Source organism: Vanessa tameamea, chromosome 17 (assembly GCF_037043105.1).
Source record: "Vanessa tameamea isolate UH-Manoa-2023 chromosome 17, ilVanTame1 primary haplotype, whole genome shotgun sequence".
NCBI lineage: Eukaryota > Metazoa > Arthropoda > Insecta > Lepidoptera > Nymphalidae > Vanessa > Vanessa tameamea.
Genome location: NC_087325.1, coordinates 98,117 through 123,993, shown reverse-complemented (window position 1 = coordinate 123,993; position 25,877 = coordinate 98,117). Strand labels below are relative to the sequence as shown.

Sequence of the window (25,877 nt, the reverse complement as noted above, 5' to 3'; positions counted from 1 at the left end):
CAACGGAGGTAGCGCAGAGAGCGGTCTCGGTTTATCGGATTTCGCCTCCTCCACTAAAATACCTTCCGCTTATCCTCGGCTTGCCGGCGATATTCAAAATTCTGTTTGGAGAACATCGAACGAACGTGATTCACCTCAATAATATTTCATAACACCTTACGTGCTATGTAATATGCTTAAATATGACGTGCTATGCTCTTATTGCTCGACTGAGATGACGACAAAACGAGTGCTTCGATATGACATTGACAGGCGAAGGGTGTGTCAACCCGCCCGTCTGTTCCCGTGTAGCTTATAAGTTATTTATAAGTTATTAAATAAAGAGATTTTTTTCTTTTATTCCACTTGTTCTCTTATTTCACTTTAAATAACTATTGAATTATTAATAAAGAAAATAATGTTATAAAAATATAATTTATATTCTAAAGCGCCGAGGAATGGTTTAGGTTTCTACCAATTAAAACATTTTTTAGAATTGTATCATTATTTTCACAGATCACCCCTACATATAAAAAAACAAATATTACCTCTTTATAACCAACCGGGAATATGAAATATTTACAATTTATTTAAAACATAGGACACACGTTAAAACATTTCATTTAGTTAAAAAGAGTTTATTTATGTTTGTGACCATAAATTTTGTTTTCACTTCGATTAAATAATATTTCCGCATAAAATGGAAGTTTTATTACAAAGAAAGCGAATAAAGAGCTGAAAATAAGAAGAAGACGAAGGGATGACGCGACAGTGGTTACCTCGTCACCGCACCCGCCGTGCGCTGAATACCGAGAGGCCGACCGACTGCCGAATATGTGAGCAGATATCCGGACTTGAGGTGGGCATTTCCAACCCGCTATATAATAACACGGAATTATTAACATCCCATATCTACACCACGCTATTGTATATTTACATAAGTCCGAACGGATATCAAATCGATAGTCAACCAACCAACGGCATATACTGTAACAGACAGACTTTAAATTAGTAATTAGATAACCTTCCTTTGGCTATTTGGATGCCCATTAAACACATTCATCACCAGGAGTAATATTTTAGGAATTACCGATTATTCACCTAAAATTCGTATCCATGATATTTATATTTTACGTGATTTCTGTAAATTAAACCAACGCGTAATACAAATATTATGTACTGACATAGTTTAACTAGTTGTAACATGTACGCGTAGGATATTTGCCCGGGAACGGATTTAAGCCCGCGTCTGCGGACGAGATTGTGTGTCGTATGAGACAACATTTCGACTAAATCACTGTATTTACAAAAAGTCATAACTTAAACGTTAAACAACAGTTCGTAGGCATTTAGCGTGGCAGCTAACCTTCTCTAAGCTACTATACCGACGGCACACCGATCTCTCGCCACCCAGCCTCTTTTTTTATGGTTGTCTGTTTTCTTTATTCTCAAGGTTGTGTGTTTTCAATAAAGCATATTCTGTTTTACTCTATGTTTCGAATAAAATTAACCATAGATAATCTATGGTATTAATTTTAATAATTTTTAATCGATACATTAAGATAAGATACATCGTTTGAGTTGTTACGATAAATATTTATTTTTGATACACATCAAGCGAAGCGTTGTTGCTTTTGATATCATTGACTGATCACGTCGCGTTTCTGTTCTGCACGAGTTGTTTTATGTTGATATGTAAATTAATTACGCACACTCGAAGAGTTGAAATAAATATATATGGTTTTAATCGTCTACAGTATAATGTTAAACAAAACTCGACACATAATAATGGTCGGTCGAAACAGTGAGGCGCAAAAGCAGAACAATAACACAGAAATTAACATTTTAGCGAGCGAGGACCCTCAGTGGCCCTCAGTGGTGATCGTACGCTAAGTGCGATATCTACTTTCAGTTAACTCACAACTAAACTTGTATTCCAATAAAATTACTAATATATATATCTTAAGTTCGTATCAAAACTCCAGTCGTGGTTTCTTTGGCAAAATATAAATATTCGCTCGCATGAAATAGTAGAGTTTCCGAGCGTTCTGATCTCTCGTTATATGAAAAGCGTTGCCTCTTTATTGATTTAGGATCAAAGCCTTGTTCCGAAAAGATATAAACTTTCTACATGAGGAGCTTTCGAAACTTGAACGCGGGTGAATTTACTTACAAGTTTTATTATTATTTGTTTTTCTTTATAATTACCTTGATCATTAAATTTTATCCGATTCTTACGCGTGGAAGCGTCCGATGTGACGTCTTCGTTTTTATTGCTTTTTATGTAGAATGGATAACTAATAACTTTTTGTATATATCCCTACTAATATTATGACGAGGAAAGACTTGATTGTTAATAGAATTATTCGTAATGGATAAACTCAAAAACTATTTAACCGATTTTAAAAAATCTTCACCGATGTAAAGTCCACATTTCGGAGGGACGTGAGCTGGAGTTTACTTTTTACAATTGAAATCCTACGAAAACAGCAATAACACTCATGTAACACTCAAGTTGCTAATATTTGTCATAATGTGGCTGCGCTGCGAAACTATTGACGGTATATGAAGTATTTGCAATACCTATAATTACTTACAGAAGAGTCCGTGAGGCAAGTAGGTTCAACTAAATATTACAGTTTACCTTTTTTTTTGTTCAAATTAGTTCGTTAAAACAGGAGTCAGATGTTGATATTTATTTCATGATTATTATTTCTTATCCAATTAAATATATATCTATAAATAGCATAAAACAAAGTCACCTTCTGTGTGTCTGTATGTATCCTTCTTTTTTTCAACCACTCGTCGCATTTAAATATGTTTTTCAGTAATAGAAAAAGCGTTAAAAAGGAAGATTCGTGTAATTTATAATTTGTAAATGCTTTGTGTAAAATGGCTAAACTATGACGGTGTTTAATCTAAGGAAGCTATTTTTGTACGCTTACATAGCTAACGCTATTAAAACCTTAGGAGATACATGAAAATAATGAACTAAAACATCGTAGGACTCAAAAGAGCCTCCCGATAAATCCGCGACGCCTGTGGCACCTTACTTTTTAACGTAAACTCATAATAGCTCTGTTTATCAATTACAAATTATTATAAAGCTTGTTAATTCTTGTTCTGATATAAATGCCATTTACCTAGTTTAGTGAAAAGTATAGATTTGACCTCCATTATATTATATTTACAAGCGTATGCAAACTATCTCGACTCCGTGTACTAACAAGAGTGAATAGAGAACGTTTAGTAAAGAGGCGAACATTTGTTTTTGATCGTAGAGCATAAGGGAGTGCAACTTTCTTTTATAAAAAAAAATATTTCGATTTGAATCGGGTGGTCGATTATATTCTTTATATTAATAAACAAATAAATAAACGTTATAAAATATTAGCTTCATATCTTATGGCTAAGTTAATTTCTCATTCAGAATTTGCCCTCGTGCGAAGCCGAGGCGGGTCACTAGTGAGTTATAAAATTCGAAGTCAAGTAAAACACCTAATATTTATAAGAACATCAGAAGGGCCTTTAGAATGATCGTCAAATATATGTCTTGGAAACTTGGCGTAGCCGCAGTTCAACGCGTTCGCCTCTCGCACGTTCGCCGTTGCCATTACACGATACACAAATTCTATGTGAAATAAAGGAAACTATTATGAGGAAACCTGCTGCAGATGAAATTCAGTCGCCTGCGGTCCGCACTAGAGCAGCTCGGCGGAATAAACCTGTTACACTTCTCCTTTTCTCCTCGACAGAAGACGTCGAGAAGTGTCCTCGGTCTGCGACGAGCTACTTATCTGCTGTTGCTGTTTAGCCCATTAAAGTCGTCTTCGAACGAGCGGCAAATGATCTTATTTGCAGCTTTATTGTTAAGATCTAATTGTTTAAATATTATTACGAAATAATTAGTAGCGGCCGTCGGCATGGGACGCGTCCCTGTAGCGATACGAGAAACATCGTCGGCGCACATTCGAGGGGGTTTTTGGTGCGTATTTCGTCTCAATTACTTTCATTTATATGATGGCGGTAGTTCGGGAGGATGCTGTGTAAGATCAGAATACAAATCTGCGGAAGATGTAAATGCGCCGCAATAAGATGAAAGTGAGCGCTGCATTAATGACGCAGAATAAATCTGAGAGAACTCACTGAATATATTTAACAAATTCAATTAGGAAAATGTATGAAAACGCGTATTCATACTGTATTGACTAAGAATTAGTATAAAAACATCCGTGTAGTTCAGCCAAAACAACTATTTAGTTTTATAGCAAATATAGCAGTTGGTTGTAGCAATATGATCTAGTTTAAAGGATACTGTTTTTATTTTTATTTATTTTGACTCAGAGTCGACGAGTAAATGAGTGAGTGTCGTGTCGCATCGGCGAGTAGTGTCAGGTGAACAACTAGTTGCGAGTATAACAGTAACCCGCGCAGTACTTTGCTTAAAGGGCTCAGTAATTAATGCGCCTCGGACGGCTGCTGATGAATATTTAGATTTATCGACAGCGCGCTCTTCGGGAAGAGTCAGACTAATGCGCCCTCGGAATACGTTACCTGTTTTCATTTACCCTTACAGCGACGCTTTAGCCCGATCACCTATAATACCTCACTACCTCACTACCTCACTACCTCACTACCTCACTGCGTCAATCGACGATTGAAACGTGGAAAAACCTCTCCGTTACAAACCGATGTTATTCTTATTTTAGCGTGTGTACGTCTGACCGCAGCGCTTACCAGAATAAAATGATATAATGTATCAGATGTTTTTGTATTATAATTACCCATAGCTTATACGATTACACATATAGCATTCTGATTGCGATTGACTGATATATTGATATATTGATATGTATATGTAATATCTATTAGTTAGTCTTTATCCGTATTAATAAATTCTTAGACATTTTTCCCCATCCCCTTCTAACGTAATATCCTCGACTTCGACGTATAACATCAGACTGAAAATAAACATTATCGTATTATTACTACAGACATTACATCAGTAATTGTGCTTCAATCAATCGTTTAACGAGTATTAAATACTTTCGAGTAAAATGTTATTATGTTCAAGGATCCTCCTGCCCTCATCCCAACAAGGAAACAGGTTAAATGTCTGCAGCAAAACGATAATACTGTTATAGTTATTTCCTAATTAATCCCTAACGGACAAAGACCATCGAAATAGATCAGCACTTCAACTATTTTTGTGTGATATGAGCTGGGTATGAGTGGGTTAAGAGTTTTCGTCAACATTTACTGTATTCCATTTAAGTTAAAACTTGTTCCAGATCAGTGTTTGAACGAGCTCTCGCCGGCGCTAACGCAAAGGCCCTCGTCGGCTGGCTGCTGGCGCTTTGTTGGGGCGACATATTGCTTCCGCTTGCCGCGACGCCTAAACTCATATTAAAAATTGACTCCCCGCCCGCCTCCCCGTCTCCCTCGCACACAAATTCGACTTTTAATGAGTTCCGCTTTGTAAGATAAACAAATTACCTTTATGTCCGGCCACTCGGCATTTATTTAGTTCGTGCAAATTTGAATTTCCAAACACACCGCGCGCGCTGCCACCGCTCGCTCACTGCAATTTTACTTCTGAACTTGCACTTCATTCAATTTTCTGTGTGAAGTATTATCTTTGTATTTTGTTGTCGTGTATGTAACGACTTCATTTAGAGAAGCGCTGACTCGAGAGCAATTTAAAATACAAATTACATTGACTCAGATTATGAGATTAAAGAGGCCGTCGGATAGCTTCCGTTATCTCCAAATTCTTACTCGATACGAGTATCTTATCAAATCGCACTTTGAGCTGTCCTCATAAACATTTATTAAATATGCCTTCATTTTGATAAAAATGTGGATTAAAAATGAAATACGTGGGAGTAGCTACATGATCATACGCACTGAGCTCGACCTGGATATCGCAGGTTTGACCGAGATCGATTGGGGTATAACTTACCGTCCCAGTCCTATCTGTTAGGGCTTGCCGCTTAACGGTAAACTTAAGGAGACTAGAGAAATGCTTCCAACAGGTACAGCCAATTGAATCAAAATGTAAGCACCCAAAGCTATCGAAAAATGAAAATGTATCAATCTATACTAATATTATAAACAGTTAAAATATTATGTTAATTATAATGTAAATTATGTTTGTTTTTACGGAACTAATTATCCAGAGAATCTCAAAAACTTGTCACCACTAGAAAGCTAAATTATTTCGAACTCCTATGGAGCATAAATCATATTTATATCACAACATTTTCTTAGCGGGTCGCTAGTTATTTGTATTAATGTCATTATGATACAACACGTCAAGATTTTTTGTAAGTTAAATAATTGTAGATTACTCTTAAATAATCTTGCCGATTAAAAATAAATAATCGTGTAATCCCAAACAAACGTGATGGTTTTATTGCGATAAGAGCATTATAAAGTATAATAGGTAAAGGTGGAGAATGTCATAAACGTGATAATAGCTGTTGGGTGCTGATACACTTTAAAATATTTAATTATAATAAAGCAAAAGTACTTCCACATTCAGAATCTAAATCATTGATTTCTAATTCATCTTGTGCTCAGCGGTAAAAAAAATCATCGAGATAAGACCTGAACAATTCACAAATGACCCGCGACATGGCGGACTTAGTGGAAAATAGCTCGTCTCAATAGACATGGCTTTTGTCCAGAATTATGGCATTATTATTTAATTATTATATTTACGGTCTTTGAACCTAATCAACATTACAGCTACTTTTAGTGTCTTAAAATTATTTAATAATATAATTTGTGCGTAATAAAAGATATTATGACAATATGGTGGTCTTCTAAACGTTCTCAAGCGAGACCAATCAACTTCGCGGTCCGGGAGACTCGAGATCTTCAGTCTTAGTCTTAGTCTTACTAGACCGACGAAGAATTTCTATAAAAATTACAGATGGCCGTGGGCGAAGAATAATCATGATTGATATTTTGTATTGCGACTTTTGTACGGACCGTTAGTAGTCAAGACGCTGATACCATGACGTCATAAATGTTTGTTTTTGTTATTTTAATGTAAAGGTCGTTAATCAAACTCGGAGCGCACACGTGCCCATTAACGTCATTCGTTATTAATTGATTCATATTAGATATCTTTTTATTACTTGTGTTAAAGACGCAGATAATATTAATTAATTGATTATACTATCTATATCGTTGTAAGACGGCAGCGAGATAACGATCAGATGTGATTGATTTTGTGTCATTTTTTAAAAGATAATTAATTAATCTGCAGTAAGTATCGGCTTAAAATGAATTATGAGATTGCTTCACAAGAAGGTGGCACGAGTCATGGTGTGGTGCACATTACGCTGACTCAATACAATCGCAAATACTAATTGTCCCTTCCCGTTTAACGCTGTGTTACTGACTCCATATCCGATTCCGACAGCTCACAGGGACAACTAAAGCTTTATATCGATTTAAAAAATATACTAGCGACCTGCTCCTGCTTCAGAAAGAATTTTTCAAAACTCAACTTTTTTATCAGTTTGTATGGAAATTCGTCATTTTCGAAATTATGAATCGAATTATGAATTGGTATTAAGGCCCATGTTGATGACTTAAAAAATACTTTCAAAGATTTTCTTAACTCTCGCCTGAGAGAGAAAAACATAGGATGAATATTTGTCATTTATGAAAGTTAGAAATATGGAACTCGTTATTAAGGTTTCTGTTTATGAATAAAAGAAAGCTGTTACGGCGACGTCATCACCCAAGAGGGCGAAATTGGAGTTTTTGGTTTGTATATATCGTAATACCAGCCGTACGTGCGACCGGCTTCCCATCGGCAAACACTTATACTTATAAACAGAAACCTAAAGACGATTTTTACTTTTCAATAGGACGCAGATTCATCGCGTATGCGGCGAGTATCACCATTTCAACTATTATTATTTAGTACTAATATTCTGCGTATTATTTTAAAGACATTTCAGAATATACTTTTTAACATTAGTGCTCGGTAGGCTCATAGATTTGTGCACATTACGGTCAAATTTTTATCGTGCTCCGCGGTGTAGGGGTCAATCGCTTCGGAGCAGCGGGGTGAAGTAACTGAAAAACCTTTAGTAGAGCAGGCCTTTGACAAACCTTAGGCATTTAAAGGCTGTTACTTTTTTAAAATCGCTCAAAGAAGCCGACTCTTATACGACGGTATGACGATAATGGTCGCTCGCAGTGCAACATGTTACGTTTTTGGAAATATCGAACCACTACTGATTGATATGGCAGAAAGCTAAACTTAATCAGTAATTTTATATTTCTTTAAAAAAGAATTTGCTTCCTATTCAACATCGTGTTATTCTGGGTTAAAAATATCATTTTTTTGCACAAAAGAGGTCTTTTATACATTTATGTATTCAAAATATATCTATATAAAGGGTTATTGGTAATTCGACGTATTCCCGTTAGGAGGTGATAGGGGTGACTATTTACGATAATTTGAACCCCCATATGCATGATGCAAAAGTGAACCAGTTTTGAGTAATCACGATATTTTTTTCAAAAAAAGTCAAAAATGCAACTTCAAAAATGTATTTAATAAAAAGTACACATAATTGATAGCACACCTTGGGAATGAAACGATCGCCTCCGGGCTGTTTCTAATCATATTCAATATTTGTATTTAATTAGATTGACAAAAAAAAGACCAGATGAGTTTCTTTCGCCGATTCTTCTCAGGTCAGGGTGTTTCCTTTTCCGAACAGGTGGTAGTGTTTAATTTGACTATCAATAAGTAAGTGTAATGCTATCCACATTTATTTACAACTTATTGCAATGTGATGTGAACGTGACCAGTGAATGTAACATTTCGGTCTAGACAACAGAAAGTGCTCGCATGTACTTGTGTGCAATACAGACTTACAATAAACAATGCGCGCCCGTATCGCGGCGCAATGATCCGGAGACTGCAAACAGCCCCTATAGCCAGTACCGACCAATATTTGCACCAAATTTTAATATTCCTAAAAAGGAAACAATAATAGCACTCATGTGTCGAAGATTCTTCTAAAAAATGTTTTGTGCTTGTTTGTTTACGCGCTACGAGTATTAACTAAATTACCCGAATGTAACAGTTGAAAGCAATCAATGATTTGATACTTTCTGTTAATTAGCTCACATAAATTAATCTTAAATAAAGATAATAAATCGGTAAGTTTTAATAATGCATTGTACCCGATCTAAGGGAGTTCCTCGTTAAGCCGACGACTCGACACTAATTAACATGTTTTCCTCTCGGCGAAGGCTCATCGTTTTAGAGAGCCGATTTTTCTTTGTCAAGTGGGAAGACGATAAACTCGCACAGAAAATTTTTCGCAGTCATTATTGCGCTCCTTTGTGTTCCGCCTTCAGCCGCTTCCCCGACGCCCGCCGACGACTATTCGTCTTCTTCTAATGGCTGATTAGGCGATAAGTAAAACAAGAAATTACGTTTATTCTCTTTTTATTCGGAAACTCGAGATATTAACATTAGTTTAGATATAAATTCATTCTAGCGTAAAGTCTAAACAACCTGCTTGCAAGTCCAGTCTCGGCCCGGGGACCCGCCTCGCTTCTCTAACGACTTACCAACTAAATATTAATATAATTTATATATATATAATATATATTACATCGGATCACCTTCAGTTGCACTGCTTATTGCTATAGTAAGTTTCATGACTGCCGAAGCGCAGCTCGCTTCCACAGAGCGCTCCCGAACGAGGGGAATTTCAGACTTTAAATATTTTTTTCTTAAATAAACTCAAATATCAAAATATTACATCATAGTAATTAACAAAAAACGAAAAACTCGTTGTATGCAGAGAATAAGTTCATTTACAATAATATTCGTGTCTCTAAATATTTGTTTTTAAACATCGTATGCGGTTTAAATATGTTATTAATTAGTAAAAATGACTAGAAGTAAGACGGTAACTCTTAGCAGTTTCTTAGGCTTAATTTTTAGAGCATCGTGTCTTGTAAAGTTATCTATCATATTAACCTGTTATATAATTCGTATAGTTTTAGTAACAATTTTATTTTTACTTGCTTACATTTTCTCAATTTGGTGACGTATTGGCAGATCAACATAAAAAGACCATTGGCGAAAGACTTCCCTCTTAATGTCTGATAACATTACCCTATACACTAATACTCGTGTTTTAAATTTATTTTACGTTTATAAATCGGTACCAAAACTTTAAAAAGACATGCATGCTTGTTATCGCTCTAAGCTCATACTGTATTTATTTTATTATTACAACAAAAACGTTTCTATAGAACTTTACGTTTTTTTAACAGATCGGTGTAACAATTGAAGACGGAGATTGGTAAATTGAAAGGTACACTATTCGATCATTGGGTGGCCATTTTAGAAATATGTGTGAAATTTAATATTAAATTAGGACAGAAATAATATCACGAAAATTGGCACTCTTGGAGATAGACCTTGGACGGATCGTACTTAAGACAAAACGATGACAGGTCTTCAAAATTAAGCTGATTATTAAATACACAAAGAAGGTACATGTGACATGGGAGATAAGGTTACAGTAATGAACAAATACCGAGACTAGAATAAAGTGAGGTGACGTGACGAGATAAACAGAAACAATCGCCAGTTGACGGAGGTGTACCGAGCGTTGTGTACCCAGTTTCGATTCATACGAGTTACATAGTTCTTTATTATTCCTTATGACTAAATGAACGGACAAAATCAATCTTTTTTACTACTAAAACTTATTAGAACAGATAATTTAATCACTAGTATAAAAAATATAAATCTTGAATATTTTTAGCAGCACATTAAATTACTATGAGAGTGATTTTAATAACCAAAGCATTTGGGGTAAATGGCTGATGACTACGGGAGGTTTGAATATAAATGCGGCTGGGTCGATCTCAGACCAGCGGCGAGGCGTGGTGCTAACGGCAGGTACTCTTTTCCAGAACGCGGCCGAAGTGTGCTCGTAGTTTGCCGCACAACTCTGCCGTACAAATGGGTATGGATAAGTTCGCGACGTAGTCTTTTAAACATAGATAGACATTAGCTAATATAAAAGTAATAAACTCACCGCATTGTAATAGGAGTGTCTGATGAGGAGTGCGAAGAACAAATGGAAAGTGTTTCGATGTAGTCCGACATATCGGAGGTACCGCTGGATGTGCTATGCGTATCCATGACACCTGTCAAAAATCACTCTGTTGAATAACATTACTTGAAATGTTTTTTGTAATTTGTTCAATTTTAAGAACATAATAGGATATTATTTCGAAACAATAATAATTAATAGGCTAGATACGATACCTCTAAGTGGCTTTACAATGAGAACAGGAACTTCTGCTTCAGCTGAGCAACATTTATGCGTCGCGGGTGGTGAATTTCTTGTACCTCCAGAAGAACGAGATCGTCGAAGAGGTGTACCACGTGGAGAATCAGTTGTGCGGCGAGCGGTACGATATCTTCGCCTTGTCGCCGCAGTCGTTGCCGGAAGTTCAAAATCTGCTGCATTGGGTGCTGTTTCACCACGTAGAGACCAACTCGATACACCTGAATCATTTGAACTTGACGAATCTCTATTCCCACCAGCAGTGACAGTTATGCCCTTCACTTTAGATGCTTCAGAACTATCAGCGTCCGAGTGCTTACTTGTAACACAGTCACAAGGTGTGTTCGATTCACGTACACCCAAATCTCGTAGAGTTTCAATAGAAGAAGCTGAACCTCGGCTTCCAACGCTACTGTCAAATTCCTTAACATCGTCGAGAAATCTTGAAGAATCAGCAGAACTTGACCTTTTTCGAAATTCTGCGCGATCTCGTACTGCTCGCAACTCAATATTTTCTCCAGCGGATGATGCGTTTGGCCGTGTTTCTTCAGGCCCAAATAATGTAGGGTTACTTGCAGATTTTTCATCAAGCAATCTGCTTATAGGATTCTTTGCTGGATATTTCAAAGTATGGAATCCAAAACTACCTATCGGAGACATTGGGGTATATCCAGATGGTAATAATTTGTCCTGATCGAATTTATTATTTTCTAAAGAATTGGGTTCCATCATCAAATATTCATCATTAGAATTTTTTCTATTAATATTTCCAACTTTATCTTCTTTAAGATGACCGCATTTATTACACATCGTTTTTCCACTTATCGTAGTAAAACCCATAATTGGCTTTAAATTAGTACTAAGAGCATCAAGTTCCGTTTGTGTAACTCCTGCTCTTCTTAATAAATCTTTTGCATTTTCATAATGTTCTAAAGATAGAGCAAAATTTAGGTTCTCATAATTAGCTTGAGGACCCTCTTCAATCTGGATTACTCTTGAATCGAGACTGCGAGTCATTGAATCGCTAGATGACAAACAGACTTCATTTTGTGTTTTTCTCTTAGTTTTTCTTGATAAATCCACGGTTGCATAAAGTGCACTTCGATCACTGGTACTCGGTATGACATTTTCTTTATTTTTCGCTATTGTTTCTTTTTCGTCTATATTTCTGTTACAATAAGGCAGCTTAATCCAGTTGTTTGCCCAATCTGTTACTCTTTGGCAAGGGCAATTGGTTGGTTGAAAATTTTCATCCGTTTCTATTACTTTTGGTTGTTTCAACTTTTTTCCTAATTTAAGTAAACATCCACAAGGTTTTTTTAATATAAGTGTGTTTGAATTCGAGCTTTTTGTGATTTGAAATAATTCATTATTAAGACATTCTTTAAGTCTTTTTGGAGTGTCGTAGTACTCTCCTTCTGCCTGGCAAAAAAAGAAACAAAAATTTATATAACCTTTTTACAAAAAAAGAGAAAGTTAAAATATACCTCTATTTACCTCTGCGGATGGTATTTTTGGCACATCGTAATTTTCATATGGGCCAACGTTTGTTGCGTTATTTTCACCAATAGACGATAGATGAGTATGAGTAAACGACCTTACTGGTAAAGGCATAGGGGGTTTTTTTGTTAATTTAAGTTCTATTCTTGAGGGCTTAGGAGGTCGATCAGGTGGCTTATCCACTGAACATCGACAGACATCGTCCATATTGAACCCACTTGTTGGTGTATCACTACTTACGGCAGCATCAGTAGCTGTTACCTCATTATGAGTTTCATTTACAGCTTCCATTGTCCACGCTGGACTAAAATGTTTTGCTCCTGGTGTTAAAGCAGCCGTAGACGATCGAGATAACGCACCTAATTTCGATATACAACTCATACACCTTTCTAACATAACATTTCCATTTCCGTTCCAAGGAGTCATATCTGCACCATCAATTGTTTCATTTACGGATGCCGTGTCACCTAAGCCCATGTCAGGATATTGAGTTCGTTCTGCTGAAGGCCAATAAGGCGAAATGGCACCCATGTCATCTCCTATACAAGGATCTTCATATAAACGCAAATCTGTAGGAGGGAGTGATCGGTCTATTGTATTCAACTCTAATCTGCGTAAATCTGATTTGAAGGATTTATTGGAATGAGGACTCTGCAAACCTATTTAAAACATAAAACGCTCATTAATAACTTAAACTTTACTTAAACCATACAAAAAGAAATATATTTCAATTATTTACCATCTTTTCTTGTACCTAAGGGTCTTCTTCTAGGTGACAACTGCCCTCTCGATGCCAAATCGAAGTCACGTGCAATCTCAGTAGCCTGATCAGTCACTAGTACGTGAAGTCCTTCACCCTTTCCACAGTGTGACCCACCCTCGAAACAAAAACGCCCATCGACGACGCCGTATCGTCTATTTGAAATCAATAATAAACATGAGTATTATGCAGTAAGGCACGCGAAACATAAATATATTTTAAAAGTTCAAAAACTACCTCAGATGTGCTATTTCCCAGACGCCCAGCAAGCGTGGTGGCACGCCTGCAGTCAATGCGAAGCGGCGGTGATGTAGATGCAGTCGCGCAGGGCCCGCTGCTAATCTCTTACAACCAGTGCTCGTCCCTGCTGACCCTATTAGCACAAGATATTGTCGCGCCTCCCCTAGTTGAGCTCCAACTTTTACCTGAACGATAATAAAAGTGATAACGTGAGTTAAAAATATATGCATATAAATTAAATAAATACAATTTTAGAATACAATTATTATGACTTGATCCGTATAAAACTGATACCGTAAGAACATTTATCCAAAAATTAGCAACTTATGATTGCATTTGCGAAGGTTTGTACCTGCCATTGTATAAGTCTCTCGCGTGTTTCGAAGGCAAGCACTGCCGTGAAGTCGCGACATAGGAGTGCTAGTGTATGCGAATGCTTGTCGAGCGTAAAGCCGGCCTCGCAGCCCAGGTATTGCTGCAGAGAGAGGGAGGCCTTGCTCGCAGCGCCGCCCCAACGCGCCTTCGAGTCGCGATACACTTGAAGGTGGACGCAATCTATAAAACACCCAATTTAGTAAGCAACCAAATATAATAATTTTGCTATAATCATTTGTGTCATAGTATCATATACAATAAACTGCATATACATATAGTATAGAAGTAAAACGCGCTTTAAATTCTCTATAGTGACCCACTCGTTACATGTTATCGATCCTTGATAAAAAAAACTATTGGCCCGGGAAGGGGATCGAGTTACATTCTTCGTATTTTATGGAGTCGAAAATAAGCGTTACCGAAACCTTTGTCGCCGCGTCAGATACGCCGTCGCGAGTAAGTTATGAATGAGGGATTGTGGGGCCGATTTATTTTTCAAATAAATCCTATGGAATATTTTGTCTCTTTAGATCGTTTGATCTGAACTTAGTAATAATCGATTTCCACTATAATACTACTGTCAACAATAGCAGCACAATAATACTTTCCTTTTCATATTTTAATTATTTCGTTTAGGATTTTTTTTAATAAAAACAACACTTCATGTAATTTTTAAATGCTAATTTACTTATAATTTAAGTTACAGAATAAAAAGTACATTTGCTGCTCTTAAAAAAATATTAATAATACAATATTATTTATAAATATAAACTGTCACTTCCTAAATTATTTAATTCTTTATATAAATCAAAGCAGATCTAACAGGCGTAAAAAGAAGTTGAGGAAATTATGACTTTCATCGACCTACGAAGGTCATGGTCAGCCAATTGACTATATGCACCACACGAGTCATTAAAAAAATATTTGTTATGTGTCAGTCACAGCTGTGTGGTGTATTTTCCTTTAAGGGTTTGTATGAAGTCCGTGACAAAATCCCTAATGAAAAGATTGTGCGGATACTCAAGGTATCGCTCTGATTTCGCGCTAGCACCACAGCTGAAGAATTTTCCACTATAGTCCGGTTGTGAGTACATCGTACACCAGTCTTTTGTTTACAAAGTCTTTAAGATCTCTTTATTCTTCTGAAAATTTGTATCTATCTCGTGTATAATGCTTGACTAATTACTTAATTGACTTTTATATTTATATATTTGCGTATCTATATAAACTAAGAATGCCTGAGACTTTCTTAAGTTTTAAATGCTGATGAAATGTTGAAACTGAGCAACGTATCTCCGCTGTGTAGTCTGCGGCCATTTCGGCACGTTTCATCTGTGCACGCTTTGTTCGTGCCGTTACCATTAGTTTCTTATGGACCTTTCGCGTTTAGTACCTCACAATTTAAGCTTATCGTATTGAGACACGTGCCATTTCATATCAGCGGCGATTTCTCTTTATTATTCTTTGCCATTGGACTTACTATACGTACTGTACTATCGGTAAATATTGTTGACATTTGGACAATTCATTTAGGCACCTATTATTATTCTTACCATATAGTATGATAAAATAAAAAGTATAGATTTTATTGAGGATGACGTAACAAACAATTTTAAGACTAGTAAATAAAGATTTTGACTTTGACTTAAGTCTTACATTAATTTTAAAGTATAAAATAACGGTAATAAAAATATTGTTTTTCATCTAGATCTTGTGATATTTTAAAGGTATTACATAGGAGGGAATCAAAGTTATATTTCAAGAAATAAAGGCATCGGTGAAAACTTTAATGACACGAAATGTCTATGACTGCAAATAAAAGGGCAAGAGATAACGAGGCGCCCTCCGACGGCCTCGCGTCCCGCGCATCGCTTACTTGTCTGCGAGCAGGCTTCTCTAACAAGCTCTTCGACTTATACTCTTGACATTCCTGCCGACAACTTACGACGATTGCTTACAAAGGAATCTTTGTGACATTTTTAGCAAAACTATCAAAGCGATTCCTCTGGGACTACAAGTCAGGACTTTTGTTTCCTCGTGTACACTTTATCAGTTCCGGCGTAATGAGAAGCAGAATCGCTTTATTGCTCGTATTAGGAACTATAATTAAAAATTACAAAAATCTGTATTTTTATCATATTCAAAAAACTGCACAATTTTTTTTTTAAAAAGTCGTAGTAACATTGAAAGTCTCAATAACTCGACCGCTAGTGGCAATCGTAATTCGGTACTAACATACAATTTCAAATTTAAATTAGCGGTAAATGGTATTAAATTTTATGCAGTGGCCGTGTCGTCCAATTAATACGTTTAAATAATGCGGAGTTAAATTAAAACGCGATCGTTAGAGGCCGGCCTGTGGGGCTGCAATTTGCGTTCCAACGACCGGTGTAATTAATGAACACGAAATACTGCGGTGCGTTCTGACGAGCCGACTCGATGCAGCACTACGCGATACCTGAAGCTACCTGGCGGTACCTAGTGATGCCTCGCGACTGGCAACACGAGCGACTGTCTTTCAATAATATACGTAGGTTGTATTCTAGGGCAAAGTATACCACACACTCGCACTCTAAATAGGAATTTCTCGATAAAAGTGAGCCCTACTCCAAACCAGCAGATTTACAGATTTTCATATCATATTTTCGAAGCATTTGTATATTATCTTATAAACTAAACTAACTACCTAAAAAAAAAGAAAATATGAATACATAATAGAAAAATTCTCCCGGCATCTTAAATTTCACATTTTACATAACATTTCATGTATGTAACATCATTTCAATCAGCAATCGTATCGATTTAATGTAAACGATTGACATTTCATTACTCGTCTCATTCGACAACATAGAATTATACGAACAATCGAATGATGCCACCAACTCTATGACTTGTTGATCTCTAAACACTCATTAATATTTATATTCGCAATCACGATTGACGTGCAGCAGCAGTCTTCCGTACCTGCGCGCTTCGGGGAGCGCGTGCTCCGCGTGCCGATGACCCCCTGTTCTCGTTTTGCCCTTTGTTCCCTCGTCCCTTATCACCCCTTCATGCTTTCCCGAGGGAGACGCGTGCCGCGACTTATCGAGACTAACAATGCACGGGATCCCTAAATCTACCCCCAAGGGCTTAGACCTTGACTCGCTAATATGAGATCTTAATTTCATAAATGAAAACAAAATAGATAACAAGAAACGATTTCAGTTTGTAAGTTTTGTCTTCTATTTGCCATCGAGCGCTCCCTGTTATCGATATCGTGTGTGTGTACACATCACTTGGCGTGAGACGCGTGCGAGGTGTTTCGGGTTTGCTTAAAAGCTCTTATTCCCCTTCGCATCAAACTTTATTTGTCGGCGCGGCGCTGCAGTGCAGGTGTCAAGTGTAAAGGAATTATTCATACACATTTTTAGACAGGTTGTTCGTATAGTCGGAATGGAATTTACTAGTACTCTTATAAAAGTAATTTCGTTCTGAATGTACTAGAATTCTGACTAAAATTACTCGTAATGATGAAATAGTAATATACATTGTCATTAAAATAGGTCAAGTTAATCAATATTAATCAGAATTGACCTCACTTATCAGTCTAAACAATCATTTATTTTGAAAATATTTTACAAACGTGACCTGAGTTGTAAACGGTCAGCTGTAACTACATATAATATACGGGTGTATGTTACAGTTCCAGCGAGTGAAATGATATATCTCTTGTACTCACAATCAAACACTAGCCACTCACGATTCGAACCGAATGACGAATGTGAATCCCTACCAGAAAAAGACAAATCCCTAGCACAGGTTTGACAGATTTCTACTCTGTAGATCGCGAAGAAGCCTCTAATTGTCGGATGAAAATCTGCCACTTATGTACACATATGTGAATCCACCAAACGGCATTGGAGCACCGCGCCTGAATAAGCCAAGCCTTCTCGTAAAAGAGGAGCAGGCCTTAGCCCAGTGGTCATGTCCGGCTGCCACTTTACTTTTCTGTAAAATACACCACGAACACAGCTCACGTGCATTCATGAGTGATACGAGGGAGGGCGGAAGAGAACATTCGAAGCTCCCGCGGTGCGTTCTCGCTGTTTCATAAAAGTTGTTGTTCAATGTGTCACTCATTTATAAAGACGTTTCCTTAAAATAATCTTATATCAAAAAGTACATTTAAGTTTAGAATACAAAATATATATTTTTAATAATCAAAATTAAAAAAGGCCGGTGGTATCTTGTCGACAAAATAAAATTAATAGATTTTGTAAAATAACAACACGAAAATGCTTTTAAATATATCTTATAGTATAATAAATTTATAGTAACATCTTGTAAATGTTCCACTCGGTTAAGACCTCCTCTCCATTTGAGGAGGAGGTGCGGTGCTTATTCCACCACGCTTATCCAATGTGGATTGGTGAATACACATGTAGCAGATTCGCATCCGACATGCAGGAGATCGCCGCGCACGAGATTATTTTCATGCACATGAAAATCATTGGTTAGTGCTCAGGCTTAAGCCTTTATCGGCACCCGTTCAATCCAAGCCTTCTTGAAAAAAGCAAAATATTTAGATTTTATAAATTTCTGACATAATTCTAAACAATGGCACGAATTAAATTAACTTCACACGAATCTTCCAAAGGGCTGTCATAGGAGCATCTTGACACGCTTCAACAAAAATGAAGCTTGAATTTCGACGTTAATATCAGTTGACGCAGTCAACGGCACTCGCCGTGCCTTCGAGCGGAACACGACTTTTGTGTCACGGGGCGGCAGCGCTGTGGCGCTTCATTACCGCGACGATTGCCGTCATTAGCTGCGCGGAAACGGCGCGTCGTCACCTTTGTAGCACTACGCGACTAACTAGGCTAAGCGAGCCTGAAACATCTGCGTTTATGTTTCCATTAAACGATATTACGATTATCTAAACGTTTGAACGAACGAATTTTATCGTTTTAATAACATGTTTGTTAATACATTACTTGTTGTTCAAATTTTATTGACTTCGAAAAACTATTCTAGTTTAAGCACAGTGTGGGTAAACAGAACTACCGAATTTGGTTCGCAAATGTTCAGTACGAGGAATGCACACAAAACAAATGCGTTCTATATGGGCTATAGTATATTTTATGAGATGCAGCTAACGCCATGACCGTTCGTTTGCCCGTATGGCTACGGTTTAGCCAACTATAGCAAAACTTTTGTGTGACAATACTTCACAGTTTTTTTATATTGACAACAAATAACGGTCCTTGATCATACAATTGTTGAGTAACTCTCCTTATCACAAGCAGAAAATTTGAATTTTTTACGACGCCGTCCAGTGTATCCTGACAATCCAATTTTATCACGACGTTTTCTACACCACCGAGCTCAAACTGAATTATAAACATAAATTACATTTACTTCTGTAACATGTAAGTTCAAGAATTTCATGTAAATAATTTTATCTATTAAAATTTTCTATTAAATTCTTCTATTAAATACGAGTACTTTAATCTTGCGACAAGTTTTATATCATATAAATTGTGTCAAATATGAAATGACGATATAAGTTAACAGTAAAAGTTTTAGGATTAAAGTATATTTTTTCTCTTTTTAGTGCATTTTAATAAAAGCTCGATTTTAAAAAGGTTTTTTTACTTTTAATTTATCTATTTTAGTAAATGAATGCACCGCGGCTTGCTACTTCGCGTTAGTACCTCTACGCAGATGATTTACAAATCTAAAGACATGGTATCTTGTCAGGTCTTATGCTGTTGTCGACTTGCAACCTAATTAATGTAATAGAGCCAAATATTGTGAACTTCTAATTAAAATACGAAATCGCAGGCTTAATTATAGGAAACAGCCAGCTGCCCGGGTAGAGCGATTGGAGTAATCTGTCACTAATTATAAATGATTAAACAGCAATCGTTTAGAGTTTGCAAGCCAAACACTTCGTGTGAAGTGAGCGAGCTCCTTCATTATTTAAAACATTTTTATAATAATGCACGAGCTAATTTCGTTCTTCTTCCTGACCTCCACATGTTGTACATCAATACTTTTAGTCTACTTATTACTAATCTCCTTAAATACTTATTTAATTTAGTGTACTATTTCTTAGAAGTGTTTGATTTATGTATATATTTTATAATCAATCAAATCAAATCAAATCAAAAATCTTTATTCAATATAGAAGTGTTTACACTTGCTTATTGATTGTCAAAAATCTACCACCGGTTCGGAATTTAGCACCTCGGACCTGAGAAGAACCGGCGAAAGAAACTCAGCGGGATATATATATATATATATTGTTTTTTTTTTTTTAACTACCACACACCACACACACACAATACCACAATGAATCAATTATGCCGTTCACATGTGGAAAGGAAATAAAGGAGGTGTTTCATTTGGCTGCAGTGTAGTGTAGTGGTGCGGTGGCCGGCGGCGCCGACGCGCGTCGCGGCGCTGCGTTACGCCGTTTCATTACTGAATTAACTAAACCAATCGCGTAGTCATTATCAATTTATAGAATCGAACTCATGTGTTCGATGTCGATTACGCATTAGTTAAAATATTGTTTACAGTAAATACAGGTTATAATTACACGGTTGCGTTTACAAGTACATTTTTAACTTATCATAAAACTATAAACATAGAAAGTACGTAATATTTGTGAATCAAGAACACTTTAAGCAAACATCAATAGAATACACTTCTCCTTATGATGCGTGTTCTGATTGCCGGAGCGTATTCTATACTAAAGGTTATTATGTATCTATGACGTGACTATATGTAATTATTATATACTTACATATATATTCATATGATGTGCAATTATTATTGTTTAAAGTGAAGTATTTATAAATGTTTAGTTTCATTGAAATATCATGTGTTCTGGAATGATAATGCCACAGGAATATTTTCTTTGTCCACATTAATTCACAAATCATTTTTGTTTATGTGTTACTTAAGATTAGGAAGAATTTAACCACAAATACAAGAAGTGAACGGTATCACCAATCGCGCACTAAAATAAATCTATGTTGAGCCTTACTTCGGTAAATCTTTTTATCATTATACTTTTATTAGTTCACGGAATCAAGATAGTTTCGGATATCAATGCTGTACTCTTCGAAAATTGATTTAATATGGTAGATACTTAAACAAACACTAAAATAGTCAAAAAACTATGCCGTCAATCAAGTGTAACCAAACTGAAAATTGTAACTTGCGAAAAATATCACGAATTGTGTCCTTTTTTTTCATTAATTCGTTTCAGTAATTGTTTGGCTACCTTTCTAAGTTTCGTCGAATTATAATTTTTTTTAAAAAGTGTATTGAATTTTTTCTAAAATATAATTTTAATTATTACAAATTAAATCAACGAATTACTATTTATCTGGAATATAACGTAGCCTTAAGAAAAATCTTTCTAAACGTAACAAATATGATGTTTTTATTAATTGTTGGTAGTGTGTGTTTTTAAGTACCTACAATAGTTGATTTGCATGTTCCGTATAGATGGAATAGATTCTTTAGTTTACTAGTTACTACAATCGTTATTTACAATATAAATTAATAATTTATGAGATATTCCTTGGTAGAGTTTTGAATTGATAAACATATAAAAAAGATATGTCGAAAATGTATTAGCACAGTGGTGACCGACGAATCACTTCGCGCATTTAATACATGCATATTATTCATTTACTCGACAGAAGTCAGGACAGTTAGCTAGTGACTTATATTCAAACAGACAACGGGTTCAGTAGCACGTGCGCTCGCGAAACACCTGCACCGGCGCGCGACGCCTGGCGGGCGCGGCGCCCCGACGTGCTCGTATTCATTATCGTCTCACGGCACATCCACCTCGGCCGCTCGAGCTACGGCGGCGCCTGAATTGTTAACAGGCGCTCGCTACGACACCCCCAAACACTGCACCGCGCACTCGCCCCTAATGCGCTCTTAGTGACGGACGCTCGGTTGTCAGCGCGAATGTTAGCTACAAACATAACTTTAGCTTCATCGCGACACTACTTACTCGTGCTATTTTATAAAAATAATTCTATATTTTAATCGATTATATATAATAGATATTTTTATCGACTTACTCAAACAAATCAAATCGTTCGATGACGATACAAAAACATCCAGAATGACATATAGTCATATACGTTTCAGATAGCTATATACTCTTTGGTGAGACTGCCTAATTTCAAATGCTATTGGCGACTTAACAGGTTAATATTATGATGATTTGTTTCTGACGCAGTTTTCTCCGTCTCCAGTAATGACGTACACGCATTCTTTCATGAAACCACTTTGAGTCGTATTTGAATGCAACTATTATGGAACGATTGAGTGGAGGGTCAGTTCGCGCTTTACTCATTTTTGTTGCCGACATATTGCATCCTTATTGCTATTTATATTATACCTTTACTAAATCAAACGTGTTTTGTTTATTACATTTACAAAATAAATGTCTCAATGTCAGATAAGCTTATCTGCTGTTGGGAAGACGATAGCACGCGGTATATTAAGATAGTACGTGTCTCACCCGCGACAGGTGACAGCTTCCGCATGACGCACCAGCGTGACTTCCACTGCGAACAAACGAACCTGTGATACTCGCGTGTTACATCTCACTTTATCTCTCTAACAACATCAATGAACACATTAAATACTCCAAGACATTATTAATTCTAAAGAAACTCTTTCAAAATCTATTTCGCACTAAATGCGGGCTAACTTTCCACGGATTAATTAAAAGTTATATCTTGGATTGTTGAATCTTACATTTGTAGATAAAGATAAAAGACGTTATGTCATTTAAAATCACGACATCTCCTCGCTACAATCTGTCGCCGTTACCTTCTTTCCATCTCGGAATTTAACCGTGCCTTCGATGATCGTGTTGTCGTCGGCCATGGTGCGTTTAGGCCGATTAGCGTTAGCACTGCACGAGGTGCGAGTGTGGCTCTACTGCGGCGCGAGTACGGCGCCGGAGCAGCTACGGCAAGTGCAAACGCCAACGCCCCCGCCGCACGCTGTGAGCACCCATCGCTAGCAACCGCACCGCTTGCGCTGGGCGCCTCACATTCTCACGCGCACTCGCTCACTGACCTGCAACAAAATACACCATCAATCTCTAGAACACTTAGAAACAATGATGCTTGACCGTGACTCGTTAGGAAATCATGATGACTGTAAAATATTAATTAAGTTATGAGATTCGTGTCTGTCCGCGGTAGCTACACTGTTTTTAAGGTGTTTTATTTGAAACTGAATATTATTCACTTTGGAAACGGTCCATGAGTCACGTGTGATTAAATAAGGTCGAAATTCGATATCAGATGACTTCCCAAAGTAAAGTGAAGGCCAAATGAGATAACCACGCCAGAAATTGTCGAAATTTTTGAATAATCAGAAAAGAAATGTTTACCTACATTAGTTGAAGTATTCAATGTGATAACATTTGTATGATCCAATCTGAATAAACATTAAAAGACAACGAAAATTACCCAAGGGGGTGTTGTCTAAAAAATAACAGTTCAAGAGAGCAAAGATGCAAGGCCTGCTTCACACAAATACGGGTTCGAATCGTTTAATTATCCGTCCTAAAGTCTAGACTAGCTATTAATTTTCCAAAAGGAAACAACATTTTCAGACGACAACTAGGGTAAGTAAAAAACTTCAATAGATTCCGCATTTAATTTTATTGAAATTAATTGGAAAGGAAAAATATTATAGATATTTTTTTAACCTCTTCTATACTGCAGACCTTTGGACCTCTCCGCGTAATATAAAAGGTTGTTTTTCTTATCGTTGGTCGGAAACAAAGTATTAAAATGCTTAACGAAAATTCATCATATTAAAATAACGAAAAATCAACATATTAAATTTAAAAAATAATATTTAAAAGGAAAGTACTTACTAATATTAAAGAAAATCTGTATTGTATTTAGTTCAATTTGAAACGTTAATACTTTGCTATACTCTTTTGCAATACATATTGCGGCCTGGGAAATATAAAAAACATGTAGGCATTACAAACGTCAAATTATTAACAAGAAACAACAACAGCATACGCAGATGGTCCACCTGCTGGTAAGTGGGCACCACGTATATTAACCATTTCTTACATAATCAAGGCAGCAACAACCTTAGTAACTGAGAAATGATGTCCCTTGTGACTGTGGCACCACCGCGACACCAGACTACTCACCCTTCTACCCGGAACACAACAATACTAAGTATGGCTGCTTAGCGGTACAATATATAATGAGTGGGTGCATACAGAGGTAATATATCAGGAACATAAGTGGGTAGATACGTTAATGGTATAAATATACTATACACACGAGGTGTGTTCACGATCAGTATACCCTAAGGTGATATCAGAGGTCAGTTCGCGTCAACGCACATGTGATACATGCATTATGTAGCAGTTGCCGACACGCGCGAGCATTCAACACGTACCCGCAATGGACGTTGCGCTGAGCGAGGCGGTCTGTTGACACACTCTTAACCGCCTCTAAACACGAGACGTTTAGTCTTTCATAAAATTATCTAAAGCACCACTTCGACCCTCATGTTTGAGATTTTCTTTAACTGTAAATTATTAATGCAAAAGTCACGATTTGTATTTTTATTGTTTACGCTACTGTTGTACCGGTGGGGCCCGATTATCGCTTGATGATAATGTCGAGTCTTGCACTTTTAACATTTCCCTGGAGTATGTCTTTAGTTAGTGTTCGGATGTTATATCGATCAGTCATCCGATCCGTCTGTGACCACAGACGCCTTACGGTGGGCCGAGCGATATTAGCTGTTGTTACGCACATGAGTGTTAGACAATAAGTAGCCGGTCGCAATCTCAATTACTCTGTGACAAACAATCAGACATTGACCTGAGACGAAATCCGTTCCTGCAAAGGAACCGAAAGAGGTAACCGCCAAGTAGACGGTGACTCGGGTATTTCCTAATTATTTAGTATCGAACCGATGATAAAAAAGGACGTAAATTGTGTATAACATTAATATAGTAGCGATTGGAGCGATTATCAATAATAATTATTGTTTAAAACCACGCTGACAATATAGAGTGCTTATTGATTTTCATCTACTGTATTGGATTTGTGTAAACAGATAACGTTCGACGATAATGAATGTGAGCGGTGTTATCGTCTCTAATACTGATAGCGTCTTATAATCCCGCTTTTTGTTCGGCGAGTGTTTCCCAGATATCTCGCGAACGATGCGTTTCGGACGAATGCAGTTCACGCAGATAAGGTTCTTGCAAAACTCTCCACGGTTTGAGTTCTTATTAGAGTTTAACATCATCGTGCACAGGCCGGGCTTACTCGAGATAATTTCTATTCGAAGTATGTTATCGGGCTCGTTCTTCCTTTATTACAGTAATCCAGCATAATAACAATTAATAACATCATATCAGCATCATATCAGATTACCGGAATTAACATTCCAATAATCAGTTTTACTAATCATAATAGCAACGGAATTCAGTGAGACATCACTTACCGGATGCATTTTCATGTTACATTTTACATGTTTCAAATATGAAATTGAACTGTTCGGTGATACTAATAATTTATAAAGAATCTTACATGAAAACTTTACAAAACTCGTGTGAGACTCTCGGCTGTTTGATCGCAATTCTTAGT

At 36.7% G+C, this 25,877-nt stretch overlaps 1 protein-coding gene across 1 annotated transcript; it reads right to left on the bottom strand.

Annotated features, from left to right (window-relative positions):
- Window positions 1-9,449: 9,449 nt before the first annotated feature.
- On the bottom strand, window positions 9,450-23,154 carry LOC113394791 (uncharacterized). The gene is made up of 9 exons (XM_026632213.2): window positions 23,065-23,154; window positions 22,751-22,796; window positions 14,186-14,388; window positions 13,831-14,018; window positions 13,573-13,748; window positions 12,831-13,492; window positions 11,312-12,755; window positions 11,079-11,190; window positions 9,450-10,991 (listed from the first exon to the last, which is right to left on the bottom strand). Exons 1-9 carry the CDS (start codon window positions 23,119-23,121, stop codon window positions 10,868-10,870), a joined length of 3,012 nt encoding a protein of 1,003 aa, XP_026487998.1. The 5' UTR covers window positions 23,122-23,154; the 3' UTR covers window positions 9,450-10,867.
- Between the last annotated feature and the right edge of the window lie 2,723 nt (window positions 23,155-25,877).

Coding starts and splice junctions, on each gene's coding strand:
- LOC113394791 (XM_026632213.2), bottom strand. CDS start 23,121: ATGGCCGACGACAACACGATCATCGAAGGCACGGTTAAATTCCGAGAT. Junction 12,756..12,830: donor CAAAAATACCATCCGCAGAG/GTAAATAGAGGT, acceptor TTTTTTTGCCAG/GCAGAAGGAGAGTACTACGA. Junction 11,191..11,311: donor CATTGTAAAGCCACTTAGAG/GTATCGTATCTA, acceptor GATTTTTGACAG/GTGTCATGGATACGCATAGC.